At 33.6% G+C, this 17,479-nt stretch overlaps 1 protein-coding gene across 6 annotated transcripts in view; it reads right to left on the bottom strand.

Annotated features, from left to right (window-relative positions):
* LOC100368857 (neurexin-1) overlaps positions 1 to 17,479 on the bottom strand; it is a 75,568-nt gene that overhangs the window by 24,949 nt on the left and 33,140 nt on the right. For all 6 annotated transcript variants that reach the window (XM_085493362.1, XM_085493341.1, XM_085493366.1 and 3 more), the window contains 2 exons: positions 9,526 to 9,821; positions 8,997 to 9,158 (listed from right to left, as the gene is read on the bottom strand). In XM_085493362.1, the coding sequence (XP_085349488.1) occupies positions 8,997 to 9,158; positions 9,526 to 9,821 (458 nt within the window). The remainder of the gene's footprint in view (positions 1 to 8,996; positions 9,159 to 9,525; positions 9,822 to 17,479) is intronic.

Raw genomic sequence — 17,479 nt, 5'->3', positions numbered from 1 at the left:
ATAGTAGTTACAAAAAATGTACTCTTTGAACCGACACTACCCCATGTGAAGACAGATTGATACAATTTGAAAACCATGGCTTCCTCATCTTTGACCAAGCCAGCAGGATGGAGTGAACTCTTGATAAGCTTGCTACTAATACAGAAAAACCAATTCAAGTGATTGATTCATATACCATTGTTATTGCTGCTAGCACACGCATACCCTAAAAAACAGTCATTGTCTATACCCTGTCAAAGAATAAACATTGAATTATGTACAAGATAGTATCGGTAAGATATGTACATAAATACATATTGACTGAATATAAATTCAATTTTTATACAGACCTAAGTACGAAACATGTTTACTTAAAGGGCGACTCATAACGACGTATACAACGCGTGTAAAATTCATTGTTTATTTACACGAAATTCAAATACGCGCTGTGCGACGACCACCGCGCTTTAATAGCAACAAGTTTTTTTTTTAAATTTAATTCCATGGTAATGTACAAGCTTAGAAGAATACATAAATACATGTACCTGTCTCATCCCCCTCTCCGTAGAAATCATTTATATGTTAACCAGGAGTTAGATTCTCCAGGACTGCATATTTCTTTATTTTTATTCACAAAACGGGTTACAAAAGGACGTGCATGTCAGAAAGGTGCCAATCACTCAAAACAAATCTGCCAGTTTGCCAGATCACACATCAGCATGAGAGTATCTATCGTACCAATAATTTGATTAACCGAGCATTTTACGTTTTTGTATATTGCCACTGAAAAATTAGTTATCGATCGATGACAGCACAGCAATGGTGTTTATCCATTGCATCGCAATGCTATCAGCACGGTGATTGTTACAGTGAAACGAAAAATGTATAATTAGTCAGTTTTATAATGCCTTGGGAGAAAAAAAAATTTAACAGTACAGTACACCACTGGAAGCTGCCAGGCTAGAAGTTGTCGACATGTTGCGAGATAAGGGTGAAAAAGTTTACTTATCATTTGCAACTGTATGTTTTCTGTATTTCGCTTGCATGCTGGAAGCGTCTACGGTTTTTTGTAGTTTGCGAGACTAGTTGATAGCACTTGAAGTAAGTTAAACAGGGTCGCGGACAGGAAGTTACACATCGCCGCACCATAACTGAGGCCAGAAACTCATTTGCATCAACAGTGACTTGTCAATCAAAGAGCAACGTAAACAAACTGAGTGCCCAAGAACCTGCATCTACACCTTAAGACAACATTCTCCAAGCCTTAAAACCACACGTTTAGTAAATTGCGCAGAACATACTCTGTTGGGAGATCAGTCAGCTGATATCCCTTTTACACAATTTTAGTTTTTGCATGTATCCGTCCATTTCTGTCTTGCATATAGCATAAACAAGGATCTTTTGAGAAACGATATTTGAGTCATGTTCAAAACATAATAAAAAAAAATCAAGCTAAACTTGCCTTCAGGATGCACATTTTGCACAACAGACTCTGATCAATAATTTACATTTATTCAATGCCTTCAGTAACAATGATGTTCATTAAAAAAAAACGAGAATGTCAATCCAGCGGCCATGCAAAAATACGTTTTTGCTTCAGGTCACTAGTATCAAATGATGCAGAAAATTTCTTTTTGACTTGACATAATATGTCCATGTCCATTTCTATCTCATTTAAATTCCATCTGTTTTTTTTCATTTCAACATGTTTTTAACATAAAAAATAAATTTGAATTTCTTATAGGCAGCAATGACATGTTAATACCGCTTGCAATACTGCAACTCAGACAGCAACACACACTTTAATTGTCATATTTTTGTTTTTTAACTGCATTATGTGTATTTTTATTTTTTTTAATTGTAAACATTTTCATTTCTTCCAAGGGTTGTTATGTGTTGATAAAATAACCTACCCAATTTTAATTTCCATATCTCCAAAACCATTCAATCTCAAGGTTTTATTCAACACACAATCTTATAACCTCATACATAACCATCTATCAAATCAATTTGCTTCCATCATATCCATCTATTCATGTAGCTAAAGGGTACTTGCTGTAAACCTTCAATTATCATAATTTTTAGATTTACTATCATTCTGGCAAGTCACACTTTTCTAATACTAGTAGTTGTTTGATGGCAATGTCTTTAAGAAAAATAATTTTCAATGATATACAAAATTCACAAAATTTGTCCCTTGGGAAATAAAAAAGGAATTTACAGTAGTTTCGTACAGTATAACAGAAGTCGTCAATAGAGAGTTACAAGCGAATGCCGAATCCCTCTAGTAATGCATGACTGCGCATGTCTGTATCCAATGATCAGTTCACAGTATGTATGAACGAAAGCTAGGGTAAGATCAATCACAAAGCAATCATGAGAACACTTTCGTCTGCAATGACTGAATTTCAAGTAATTAAACCCATACCTAAGTAACTAGATTTCCGTGTAAATCTTCTGGGACTATACCTCTCCCATATGGTGCAGAGTCTCATATTGCAATTACTCAAAAACCTGTTCTAATATTTCAATTTCACTTCGGGGTACATTTGGGGAGCTGGTTCGATGTGTATGTGCTACACACCTATTGTGCTCATGTTTGGCCATTTCAAAGCGGTGGAACATTATCAAATTGTATCAGGAGACAAAACAACAAGACTGAGCATGTTCTACCGCGTTTAAGGCACGATGCTACTACACTGATCATACGTTTCAATTGGGTTGTTTCGAGAGACTGGTGATTCATCATTGCTGATTAATGAACTGATAAATTCAGTCAATGTTACAACAACACACCAGACATGCTAACATCATAAACTCATCATATTTCAATCTTGAGGAGAGACGCGTGTTTAATACGGAAAGAAGGGAATTTAAATTTTTCTACAGAAAAATCACAATGGCTGAATTCGAATCTCTGAACTGGTAAATCACCATGCAATGTTGGTGGTCAATATAGTACAGATTTTTTTTAGAAATAAAATTAAAACTAATAATAAATGGGTTGTAAAGCAGTTCATGTCAACACTTGACTCCACAATCTTGTTTTAACAAACAAGTCAACAGTATGCACTCCAACATCATGACATGGTACCATTAGAAATTACTAAGTTGCTAGCTACAGTCAAGATGCATGAAGACTTGGATGGTATATAATCTAAATTAGTAACACTTTTATTATTCTATATGACCATAATCGTTTCTTGATGTTATTAGATACGTGCACACTCTGCATCAACTTTATTCCTTCCTGTTAATGCTAATTTTGATTCTAATTTGAGTCTTTTTTGGACGTTTATATCTTGTGGCAGCAGTAACAGGAAGTACCACCATCTTTATTGCTGGTACGTGTGATAAATTCCTGCAGGTATGCCAGATATTTATTGCTAGTTCCGCCCACACAGACTGTCTGGCACAATGTAGAAGTGACATGTCTCTTCCAAAGAGGGAATTACCATCTAGATAAATCAAGCATGCAGTTGAATTTATTTAAAGACTGTCATACTGACAGACAACCTTAAAGAACTTTGTACACAGGTAGTGACTAGGACATGTGAAATTGTACTTCACCACTACTAGAACCAGAGCATTGCCCAAGGTGTTAGAAACTCTTCACGGCACCTGAAACACTGAGCCAATAAGAACTAATGTTTACACGTCTAAGTCTGGGCTGTATAAACAGAAATTTGTGAACCTTGCCACAACGAATGTATAAGCCCCACTTGATTTACAGTGTTATTGGTATGTAACAATTGGGCGGAGGTTGACTATTTAAAACTACAAATACAGAGTTCTCTCCATGGGGTTACAAAAGTGTATTTTTTAATAAGTCCAATCTGAGGGTACTGTATGGTAAAGACAAAACATAAAATACATTGCAGACAGAAACAAATAATACATAATTTGAAATTATTTATTACAAAAATGATACCCTTGTTATCAAAATTTTGTATACTGTAAAATACTTTATTTTCACTTGAAATTTTCGCTATTTTCGCTGAAGGAATGATTCAGTGAAAATAAAATCCAGCGAATATACTTTTTTTTCGTATATTTTACATTCAACTCATCAAAAAAAAAATCAGTGAAAATAAATTCCATACAAAACACCCAAAAAGTCTTTTCAGCGAAAATTCATTCCAGCTAAAATAAAGTATTTCAAAGTATTGTATTTTTTAAATATTTGGCCAATGCAACACTACAATTGTATATTGTTTTAAAGTTATTCAGTCTTTCCTCTTTCTGGTTTGTTTTGATATCACAGGCTCAGTACTGTATTATCATAGATACAAGTCTGTCTATTGACCAGCTACTTATTCTGTAATTACAAATATGCTTATACAACAACTAAAACTACTGACCAATATTTCCATATTGCATGACACACAAATCACAGTGCATGAAGAGTTATAGGCAAAAAAATGCAGACACAATTTCCATTCAAATTACGGCTCACTTTTGTGCTAATCCAGACAAGGGATAGTGTTACCCTAATAGTCGTTTTGTAGATTATTCATGTATGTAAACTAGCATTGAGTTGAGGAAATGATGAAACTCATTGAAAGTTTTGTAAACAGGTGCTCCACGACACGAAATGAAATTGCATAATCCTTCTTTAGACCACAGTCCCTCTATAGAGGGACTGTGTTTAGACCTTACTTTTTAGTTTTTGTTACCCATATACTTATTGCTAACAATAGACCATTTTTCATTCACTGCGAGATTCACGCGTTATGCGTGAAATCAAACGTAAAAACAGAACAAAGGTAAAAATATTTTGGGGGGCATTTTCATGCTTAATAATGTGCTGTACACATTTGATGATAGACAATTTCGATTAAGTCAGATTATTCGAAAGCCATATTCCTCTGTCGAAGATCGATGTGAGCTACGAAATAAAGAAATTAGAGTTGAAAATCAAATCGTATTTCATGCATCTCTCGAGATCTCGCAAGTTGAACGAAAAATCACCTATTGAATAGAAATGTTCTCTTTTCTACAGATGCAATAAAATATTACCATTACTAATAAGATGAGAGAAATGTTGAATGGGGAACTCGTGCAGCGATGAATAATACAGCCCACTATTCATACGAGAATTATGTGCTGGCAAAAGTGTTGTATTGCACGCAACCAACAATTAGAGTATATTTAGTGTCAGTGCGTATATGTGATCTTTGCTGAAGCTCGCAAAAAAACATTTCAAGATGTTATTGAATAATAATTGATCCATGAGATTGTCAACATAGACTTCTTGATTGCCAGCATAGTTGTGAAAAACTTTGCTACGTGGCATCTGCACACAAAATACATATACTAGCATTTTACAATAAATGTGACATTTATCTGACTTTACTCTCATCACTGTCGAGATATGCATCATATAATTAGAGAAATAGCATTTATCCCATGGTCTTTGTTACCATGGATTAATGAATATTCAGAAATATTATTGATCCAAGCCCAATCTACTTTAAACGCATATACCACATTATTAAATACAAATTCTGGAGTATTACGTTTTAGATCAGAACGAAGAGAACATGTTGAAGAGACAATCTTTGTATTCTCTGAATTGACATAAACTTATACATTTATAAGGCTCGCATTGTTTTCAGCAGTTGTGTATAACTGTCACATCCTGATGTCAGAACAAGAATTCACAACAAAAAAAGTTTGCTATCAAATTTAAATCCTCCTGCAAGGAATGGTCTTATATTTTGTCTTGTCACTGACATACTTAGCAGTTTTCATTTTTCCTTTCAGCTGACTCCATATATATATATATATATATATATATATAACAATGTGAAAACTTGAGTGTCTGCCAGATATCCTTATTTACTCAGTTAATTTTCACTACCGGTATTTTTGCATGCAGTCTGCGTTAAGCTAACCCGCAGAAAACAAGTCAATCACGAGGAGTTGTGTTCGTGCATGATTTTTCACATCTTTTTATTATTACATTTCGTGTTACGAAGTTTCCAATTCAGCCTATGATTATTGCATGCTATTGCTATTCTGGAGGGTGAATAAAAGCCATCAGAGAGCTAAGATTCAATTATGTTGCAATTTCAGCAGGGTGAATGAAAACATCGTCTCGATGTATTAATCCAAACCAGGCTTTGAATGAAGGTCCAATCAAAGTCTTTTCTATTGTAAATTATATTGTAGATTTCTTATCATTCTTAGAATTAGTAACGCAGGAAATAAAACGATTACAGACTACAATACTCCAATACTAGTAAAAATCTCTCTTTCAGATTGCAATAATGCAGGAACTCTGTCTGAAGCTTTGAAATTTGAACGAAAAACATCTAAAATGTTGACTATCAAATTCCTGTTTGATTTTTAAATTATGATAACTTCAGGGGTCATAATAATAAGAGCATACGATACCACAATTTTAATAGTTAATCTCAAAGTTAAAGTCTTTAACAGTGGCAGTACTGGGTACAGCATGCTCTCCGCAACTCTCAAAGGTAGACTACACGCTGCTATTTTTAATGATTATCGCATACACGCTCAAAAAAATATTCATATTGTTCCTTGCAATGCCAACAATCTATCTAAATATCCCACAAGCTTGCCACAACTTGTCCATACTCATACCAGCTAACTCACCCAAAAGACACACAAAAATCTGTTTTCTTTCAACATATATATAATGATATACATTAACCAGACAAACAAATAAAATTAATTATAATACCCCCATACACATACATACATATCTGTATATAACAAGTCAATAAAAAACATGTTATCAAATTTCTTAATCAGGTAGATGTTTATCCATTCCTTGCATACTTCTATAATAGCAGGTGCATGTGACTTGGTATCTCAAGAGACTTTTTAGTTTATTACAAAAACAGATTTTTGTGTCATATATCTACCTAATTCTTTGTAGGATTTGCTTTAACCCAGCACCAGCATATTTGTAATATCATAACTTTCATTATTACATATCCAATTAGGAAATGAAGATAGGATGAATAATTTAAAACAGCATCATACTAAACAAACAGGAAATTAATATTGAAAAATAACCAAAATCAGGATGACTGAGGAGACAATACTTCCTTCTTGTATGATATCCATATGCCTAAATTGGGTTTGTTTTTGGGTGTGATATTCATGCAAGGGTAGACCATATTGTGTTCTCTGTCATGAATATGATGTCTGTTTTTGGTGCAATGATGGTCAATGAGTGAATCAAAGCAAGTTGCTCTGACCCATAATTACTATGTCTGATATTGGTGCTATGGTGGTTAATGGACTATTTCAACAACAATCAGGTGACTTTCAAACTTTTGGGATTGACATATTTGGTTTATCACAATAGAAAATAAATCTTAGAAAAGGGGCTTTGAAAAAATATAGTACCGTAAAATTAGTAGCCGCCCCACCGTAAAATCTGTATTGGAAGCCGCATCCCTAATAGAAGTTGAACCCATTCTTTTTGAATAATTGAGAACCAAAAATTCATCAATTCTCATATGTGTAGATGCTCTATTAGAAGCCGCATCCCCTCTATTGCACTGTACCATTTTAATAGAAGCCGCATCCCTTCCGTTTCATTGTACCATTTTAATAGAAGCCGCGGTTTCTAATACAGATTTTACAGTAGCATGTCATACAAGTAGCTGTTTTTTTAAAATCAAATTTGAAAACCATTTATGTAAGTATACATTTATTATGTTATTATATGAGTATGATCTGTTCTTCTCTGTTGCCCTTTTTTCCGTGCTGCAATACGTTACAAAAGTCACACACTTTTGTATCCAAGCAACTGAGATTTTACAAGTTACTGTACCTAATGGTTTTCCCCAGTTTTTTGAGTGGAAATCTAAATTAAATGACAAAAAGATTGTCAAGTTTGGATTTGGGCATGTCAAGAAGAAATGAACAAGATGATTTCATACAGGAATATTATACAGCATAATATGATGAAATACATACCGGTACCATATGCCGATATGATGCGCCACTGACACAAAGATTTGCTGTGGCACAATTAGCTTGCTAATTCCCTGGCATGTCATTGAAAGCAGAAAATCGTACATTGATATAGTGATCTTGAAAAATATCTTATATAGTTTTTGAATTTGTAATTTGGTAAACGAAAAATTGTAAAAACAAGTTATCGAATTTAAGATATATAGTTTTGTTTGTCGCAATATAGTTGAAATATAACCATGTCAGGAATATGATTATGATGGTTGTTTAACATTAAAATGATTGACATTTGTATCTGATCGTCAAACAAGTACTCGTCCATATTGCTCAGGAACGGCATTAATTAAAACAAAATCACCCATACATGTATATATCTATAACATGATGTATAACAAATATATAAAATTTGAACATAATCAGTCAAAACAAGTCAGAGATATGGGTCTAGAAGCCCATTCATAAAAATAAAATGGCGCCAGTCAGCCATTTTGAATCCGATCTGAAAAATAAAATGTGCATCAGGAACCCGTAATGTCTAATGTAACGTACCAAGTTTGAACGAAATCCATCTATAAATGCCAGAAATGCTTGATATTTGATGATTTTTTAGCACAAAAATGTCACCATTCGGCCATTTTGAATACGATTGTCAAACCAATATATCTGTCTATCTATGACATGATGTATAATGAATATTTTAAATTTGAACATAATCAGTAAAAGCAAGTCAGAGATATGGCACAAGAACCACATTCATTAAAACAAAATGGCCACCAGTCGGCCATTTTGAATCTTATCTGAAAAACAAAATTATTTGCATCAAGGTCCCATAATGTCTAATGTATATACCAAGCTTGAACAAAATCCATCTGTAAACAAAAATCTGTAACAAAGAAACTTGGGATAACGACATTTTAGTCACATACAAGTTCATTTTTTTCTTGAAGACTGACCTCACAAGCTGGCTCACCTTGATTTTTGGAGACTCCATTTTGACTCCATTTATAATGAACGCAAAGTGAATGGCTGAAAAAAACAAACAATAAATTCCTGCCTACCTCTCTTAAACAGCCAATGAAATTACTGTTGATGCTAGATCCAGGCAGGTTTTTGGGTGTTGGTGCACCGCCAACATAGAATAGATTTTTGGAGGTAAATGAGCTGTAGGTCCCTGGAGTGTTACCAGAAAGATTTGTAGTATCGTCTATCATGATGTCAACCTAGAAAGGAAGAACCGAAAATTAGGTTTTGCACGTGATAAAGTTGAGAAAAGCATTACTAAGATTCTAAAGCCAAACTATTTGTCACATTTCAAAAAAATTTATTTTCTGTCGACAATGAATGGACAAGTAAAGGTATATCTGCATGCATTTTGAACAAAATGAATTAAGAAATTGCAATAAAAAGATCACACCAATTTGCAAAATTTGGGGAAAAAATTTGGGCCCAACAAATGAAGGTATTTTAAAGACCATTATATTCTGCTCATAGTATGAAAGGAAAAACATGGAGTGAAACAAAAAACTACAGTAATAACAAAAACACATGGTTGGAACGATGAATTTTATTATTTAAATAGTAAGTTACCTGCTGTCTCTTTCTGGTCATTACTACTTTATGCCACTTATTGTCATTGAAGTTCTTGCTCGTAATAACCTCAGCATAAGGACCAGATCCCAAGTTAATAGCAAAGGCGATCATCCCATCTTCCAAACCAAAAAACACATAGTCGTTAATATTTCCAGTTTGGAGGATAAGACCATTCGGATTTTGTGTACGGAATTCAAACTGAATCACATCTTCCTGAGTCTGTATTCCTTTCTTCGAGAGGTCATAGGTGAAATAGGAGCTACCATCAAATGACGCAAGGCTGCTGCTAGAAACTGTAAACAACAATAATATATAATTTAAGTGAAATTTGCAATAAACGATTATGATGATACATGTCTGAGATCAAAATAATTGATTAAATCTGAATGTGTGTTTGAATATACATGCTGATCTACAAGGCATGGTTATCTGGCAAGGTGACCTTTAACCTTACAGTGTGAGTACTGCTCATTTTACCAATATGTCACCATTTGCTATGCAGAAAGCTGGTCTTGCCTTTTGAAAAAAGTGGTTAAGTTAAAAATGGCTCTCCTGAACACAGTAACATGAATGATATTAAAATCTTTTGAAAATGGTTTGGATTGGGAGATTGATACATGTACCCGGTAATTACCCCTTCTGGGTCTTGACTGGATAGTGATCACTCGCATTAGAATGTGCGGTCTTTGGAAGTTGTACTCGGGAAATCATGAGTTGTAGGAAAACATGGAGAGATTTAATTGAAACGGAATACTCCAAATTTAAGACATGCACAAGAATTTCTAGGTTATGGCTTTCATTACGTCAAAGTTATTCTGAAAACTGATTTGATTACAAAGAGAACCATAACAGCATATCATATCAATGTTGCTATTTAAAGGTAAAGTAGCAAATCTGAAGGTGGAACTATAAACCTTGAAAAAAGGTATACATGTATGGTTGCAAAAACCTACAGAAGATTTACAGTATATCAACTTAACTGGCCTTGGAATTTTTTTTTGGGAATGAAGTATGTTGAAGGTAAACATTTTCATTGCTAGGTTGTTACAATAAATCAAAAAGTAGAAGTACTTCAAGTTTTTCTTTTTAAAAAATTATTATATTGAAAACTTAAATATCAAATTCAGTGATCAGGAACATATGTGATGCAACTATGCCAATTCACTGAAGCTTATCTAGAACACTGCCACAGACATTTAAATTTCAGCTGACAATGCAGCGGTAAATGACACCAAAGCTGATTTTCTACTTGACTAGGGCACCACAAATCTTCTCAGACATTCCAACACTTTTCCTTGATTAAAATTAGCATACATGATGATGAAATAAAATATTGGGTATTAGATCACATTTGCAGACATGGAATTAGAGTTAGTAATCTCTCAATAAAGCGTAATCGGCTTCTACTAGTTTTCATTTCTTGGGCTTTTCAGAAAATCGTGATTACCAGCTTTTCGATGAATTGAATTGCCATTGTGGGACCAGCCATTTCAATTGCTGGAATTCCATCTATACCTGAGAACCACAGTGCTCAAACTACAAATCTACCCAAGGGAATGTAGAGAATGCTCTATATTTCAAATTGTAGCCGGGAAGCAGGGTAAAGATTCTTTGATTACCTGGGGAGTCTGTCTACGATTGATTTTAACACTACCATGATGGATCTGGCATTTGATAGTTATTGCTTTAGTAGCATTGTCCACAAGTAGGCAGCCATTGGGGAGCCAGCACCTAGATTCAATATGGAGTACCGGTACATCCAATCGGTAAACAATAACAAGAAGAAAGGCTTCAAATCTCAGTTGACCTAATTTCTAATATGTGTTACCTCTAATAGTTTTTATATCTGCTTAGTTTGCTTAATCCTATAATCTCACACTTCAAATAAATCCACTAGGATCCAAATTGTTTCTGACAGTTAACACACTGATTTTTTTTTTATATTAAATCAACAAATTAAGTCATGGTAACATACAACATATGATGGCATTACACGAGTACAATCTAAAGCAATGGGAAAGTGTCCAGTTGATTCTGAATATCTTTATCACAAACCAGAACCCTACTTGTAGTGGCATACCTGACTTGTTGCCATGGAAACATGTTCCGTAATTCAATCATGACAAAAAACTTGCAGAAATTCAAATCTTGTGGTTTTAATTCAGTTATAGAGATATTTTAGAGATTTGCATATTTCATAAAATGTTACAGTAATAATTGATCAGAGAAATTATTAGGTGCCTGTAATTAGGAGCAATTCAGACAAATATTTTCAAAATGAAATGAAAAACAATCCCAGTACAATTTACAGTACAATTAGAATGAAAATAATCTACACTTATATGTCTAATCAAATATTAAATATTTTGAAACCCCAGGTTTATAACCATGATTGCTTTCTCAGGCTTAGGTTCATTCAGCTCACTCACAAACTATACAAGGCACATTATCTCGTTGAATATTACCATTTGAATGCCAGCATTTTTGATACAGCATGCACACTTTATGCTTTTTTTTGAATTTGTTAATTTTGAACAAAATTAACATAATTTCTCATTGGTTATAGGTTGAATGAACATTGAATTTTTTAAAATTATGCTTGAATTTGTGAAATAGTTGATTTTTATGTTAAAAGTTTAATAATGAATTATACACTTGAAATTCACATTACAGGACACAGAGGGCATATGTTGGTGCATAGGAAATCAAAACTACTCTTATGCTAAACTACAGTCATCGCCATTCTGTTTCCAGTTGACTGTACCCAATAAATAGTCAAATGTCTACATGCTTATGTGTGCCTGCTATTTCAATGAACCCATAACTCAGAGACCTCTCAGCAGACAGAGGTCTAAGTCATGCGCGATTCAAGAGGAAGGAACACTTCCACAGCTAATGGATGACCAATGTTTACGCTCAATTTGAGAAACTCATCAACTAACCTACGGTAGTACTTCCCATTCTGACAAACAAACATTTAATTGGTCATTATTTTAGAAGGTAAATTAAACATTAACATTTCTGCTTGGGAAGACATTCAAGGATTTGCTTTATAGCACACTGATCAAAATAAACCAAAAACATAGCCTAACTATTACAACCTTGTTCATTGACAGATATGGATGGGTGAATACAAACTAACGATGCACAAACTTTTCTCTGCATAGCTACAATTTCGATCAACAAAAAAAAAGGAAAACAAGAAAAAAAAATATTCAAATTTCTCAAGCAATTTTTTTAACAAATTACATAAAATTCCTAAAAAATAATAGTACAGCAATATAAGCAAAATTCTAGCAGTATTCTTCAATTAATACTACATGTACTGTATTAACCTCAATGTTCTTTATAGAATAATAGGACATAAATTGTATAAAAGAATAAAAGCAAAACACTAGCTAAAAATGTTCTTGAATTCAAGATGGTGAAATATTAAGATGATCAAATCAAAATTGTAACCACAAGAAGAAATGAAATTAAACCAATATCTTGAAATATATACACAGAATACATACCAAATTCAACTTGGATTAATATTGCATCTGACAAATAATATGCAAACATAGGCAGGAAATTTCCACCAAAAACTAATCAGGTAAGCAAATTATCTCACATCATTTATGTACAAGGTTTCATTGAATACCAGTTAAGGATAACTTAGTGTAACATAGCTGCTAAAACTGCCCACACACGCTAAAAAGGGAATATGCAAATTAGCTACTTAATATGCACAGACATGGGCCCATAATTAATCATGTCTGCGCCTTTTCCAAACTTTTTATGTCCTGAATTTGATCAATATCTGCTCAGAAATTGAGGTTTTGCTTACACAAACGCACACACAAAACTCATTACCTCCCCCTTGGGAGCTTAAAACGTGCGAAATGAGTTTATTAGTACACAAAAATAGGATTAGATATTCAAATACACAAACAGTAAGCAAGCACCAGGTTTCGACCAACTGTTGAAATATCAACAAAACAAAGTAGTTAACTGGTTCGCAAATTAGGTAATTTACATATGCAAATTAATATAGTAAGGTATTAAACATTAAACTACACAAGCTCGCATGAACCAAGTGTCAACCCATTTGACAAAAAGTTGTTAAACTTAAATAATGCTAAAAGTTGTTAATTAGTATGCAAACTAATATACATGGATTTGTAAAATCTAATAATAGTTCATAACTAAGTATATGTGTACCAAATTTCATTCCAATCCATCAAGTGGATCTTGAGATATTGATGCAACAAATTATTGGACATTCATCAGAAAAAATTATTTTTAATTTCACAATAAATCAGTTCTGAGCTGGATTTTGGAAAAACAGAGAAACATCAAAACAATGAACATGTTAAATATTTCATTGTCAGAAATGTTTACGATATTACAGTTTGCAGGCAATAACAGGGGTTTGGACGAGAGAAAGTGCACGCGACTTAAACTAAAATCTACTGATCAGGCACCATACTTGTCATGTGGTCAGAGATGTGTCAAAGCTTTATTAAGTTAATTTTCAATATTTCAGCATTTCCCTCGACTTACTTGTGACATGTTATTTCCTTAATTAAATATGGATATTCTTATTTGGAATTCAATGAAAAACAAAGAGGCCAACAAGGAAAATAGAGATCTTATGACCTGGCAGCAAGTAATTCAAGTAAATACTTCTTTGATTCATCTAAACACCGAAGACAGGTCTAATTATTAGCTGTATAATTTCCTATTGTCAAATCTGCCTATCAATGAGGGCAAGTAGAAAAAGAAAAGAAAATATCAGAAATTATTAATCCTCCACCGAGAGGAGGGGGGTAGCAGACATCTATCATCATAACATATCGTATATATGAGCTTTCACCTGCAAACACAATTAGTATCACAGGAAACGTTATGAAGAATTCCGTTCACAATTCCATGTTCTGCCCTGTGGCCATGCAAATCATTTATAGCAGAATGAAACCCTGGCACGTTTGATGGCAGTGAAAATTGATGGTCTTATAACTGCTTGTGAATATTTAATAGGTATCAATGAAGCACATGATTTGGATGCACATGCTACGTGCAAAAAAAATCACTCTAAGCAAAAATAATTGTTAACAGTGGAACAGTTAATAACAAATGCATTTTAATTTAGACATAATTTTTTGACAAGTTACCGATGTTAAGATATATACCAGCATCTCGTAAAATATTACAATACTGTAATTCATGTGAAAAAAAAAATATTTTATCTTCTTGACCTTTGACTGCATTACAAATGACGACATAAATCTATATGGTTTCTGTTATTTAACGAGTAACAGTTTATTATTAAAATTAGTGCTTTCCAAATATTTGGACAATGGGGCGGAGTGATAAAAAATTGAAGATAATATATTACTAATATATCATATATAACGTGACACACCACACAAATATATGGACATGACCCAGGGCTACCTGTAATACCACAAATCTGATTTTGCTTTTACTTCTATTCATTTTATGCTTTTATTTGTCAGATACAGATATATAGCCAACAGGATTATACATTAATAATACTATCAGCAAATACTGATTTTGTTCCAAGAGTTCACTTTCAAAAAATTGAATTGCTCAGTGACTGTGCAGTCATGATAGCAATGTCCACTTGTAGGCTCTTTCAATATACACACAAGCATATTACTGTAATTGCTCGAGTATAAACCCCTGCTCGAGTATAAGCACCCCCCCCAAATTTACAGCATTTTACAATAAGTCATTTATCCGATTATATATATATATTATATGCTGCTACGCAATGCAGTTGTGTTAGTTTTTATTTGAAACTTCCATTAGAATATACTTTCGTTACCCCAAAACATACAGACCAATATTTAAGTGAAACGCAGGGTCGAATGCTGTTCCACTTAGTAAACGCACCCAAGAGCGATTAGTGGACGATGCTAGTCGATGAAGATACTAGTGTACACAGGACGATTTGTTTATGAATAAATTAGCATAAATTATCACTCAGAAGTTTTAACTTTTATCCATTTATAAGCCCCCCCCCAATTTTTCGTTAATTTCCCGTTTTCGGGGGGGGGGGTATACTCTGACAAGTACGGTAGCATATTCTGCATGCTGACATGTTATGAAGACAGTCGGATTAGGGTATACCATTGATGATTGTGAAGAAGTTCACATACATACATATCTAGACTGTTTATATATTTATATTCTATTATCGTAATACAAGAAACAAACACTGAATTCAATCATGAATTCTTTGAATGAAAATACAACTACTCAACCCCAATGGACTTGTACACTGATGTACTATATTAATTAATTGTAATGAGAAAGCCAAGCTTTATGAATTATTCAAAATAGTATATATATTGATGAGCATTGTGTTGTCAAAGTTAACTGCGGTACCTAATTATTTTCTCACCCAAAACCATCGACAAATTATAGTATGCAAATTTATGTATTAATTTTAAATTATGCTATGGAAAAAGAGGATATTTGTGTTTGTGCAACACCAAGAAATTTCAGTTACATCTTGGTACTGAAATTTCAGTTACATCTTGGTACCGAAATTTCAGTTACATCTTGGTACCTCGATTTCAGTTACATCTTGGTACCTCAATTTCAGTTACATCTTGGTACCTCGATTTCAGTTACATCTTGGTACCTCGATTTCAGTTACATCTTGGTACCTCGATTTCAGTTACATCTTGGTACCTCGATTTCAGTTACATCTTGGTACCTCAATTTCAGTTACATCTTGGTACCTCGATTTCAGTTACATCTTGGTACCTCAATTTCAGTTACATCTTGGTACCTCAATTTCAGTTACACCTTGGTACCTCAATTTCAGTTACATCTTGGTACCTCAATTTCAGTTACATCTTGGTACCTCAATTTCAGTTACATCTTGGTACCTCGATTTCAGTTACATCTTGGTACCTCGATTTCAGTTACATCTTGGTACCTCAATTTCAGTTACATCTTGGTACCTCAATTTCAGTTACATCTTGGTACCTCGATTTCAGTTACACCTTGGTACCTCGATTTCAGTTACATCTTGGTACCTTGATTTCTGAGCATCGTATCAGTGTAACAGCGATATGAATAAGCTAGCATACAGATGAGATTTATAATTATACACTGAATATTTTATAGAAACAACATGATAGATCGTATCACTGGGAAGTGTAGTGATAAAATAAACAGTAAGACATTCTGAATAGGTACCGTATAAGCCAGAGAACGCCTAGGAGTCAAATCAATCTGCTAGCTCGAAGCTAAAGAGATCATTTCCACAGACCGATTTATCAGGATTATACACAGAAAATCATGAATATGAATGTCATGTTTAACATTACTCCTTTCAGTTGTTATGATTAATAAACAAGAATATTCATCTTGACAGATTCAACTGTTTAAGATGTATTAATTGCAAGTCTTGTTTGGCTAGCTGACCTAATTTGTGTGCAGTGCACGTCGTAGATATCCATCATGTTAGTGAGATGTGCATTATTAGTATGATCGGGAAATATTGAATAGTGAGGAATAACTAAGCAGTGTAAACCACTTCAATTCTGCAACTGAACAATTTTGAGGGAATTTCTCATCAGGACGAATCTTAGGATATGTAAAGTAGCGTTTTAAATTTTTTTATTTAGGTAATTAGAGTCTTAGAAGAATTTAGTCATCATACATGCCAAATCACTCAGCTCTCTACATTTCTGGTATCAAATGTTCAACAGTTATCTTGGAAATAAACAGTTGTTGCAGTCTCTTCATCTGCAGTCGTCATTAGCAACCAAGCATAAATAACAAATCACCTGCTGAAAGCCTTCACAAAGCGACCAAAATCAATGGAAGAAAAAAAAAAATCAGCAGAAAATGTTACATGCCATTTTAGCGAATTTGACTAAATGCACAAATTAACAGAATTTTAATTTAGCTAAAATTTTAACAATTT

Source organism: Saccoglossus kowalevskii, chromosome 2 (genome assembly GCF_978046115.1).
Source record: "Saccoglossus kowalevskii chromosome 2, keSacKowa6.1, whole genome shotgun sequence".
NCBI lineage: Eukaryota > Metazoa > Hemichordata > Enteropneusta > Harrimaniidae > Saccoglossus > Saccoglossus kowalevskii.
This window is presented reverse-complemented; position numbering and strand designations above follow the sequence as displayed.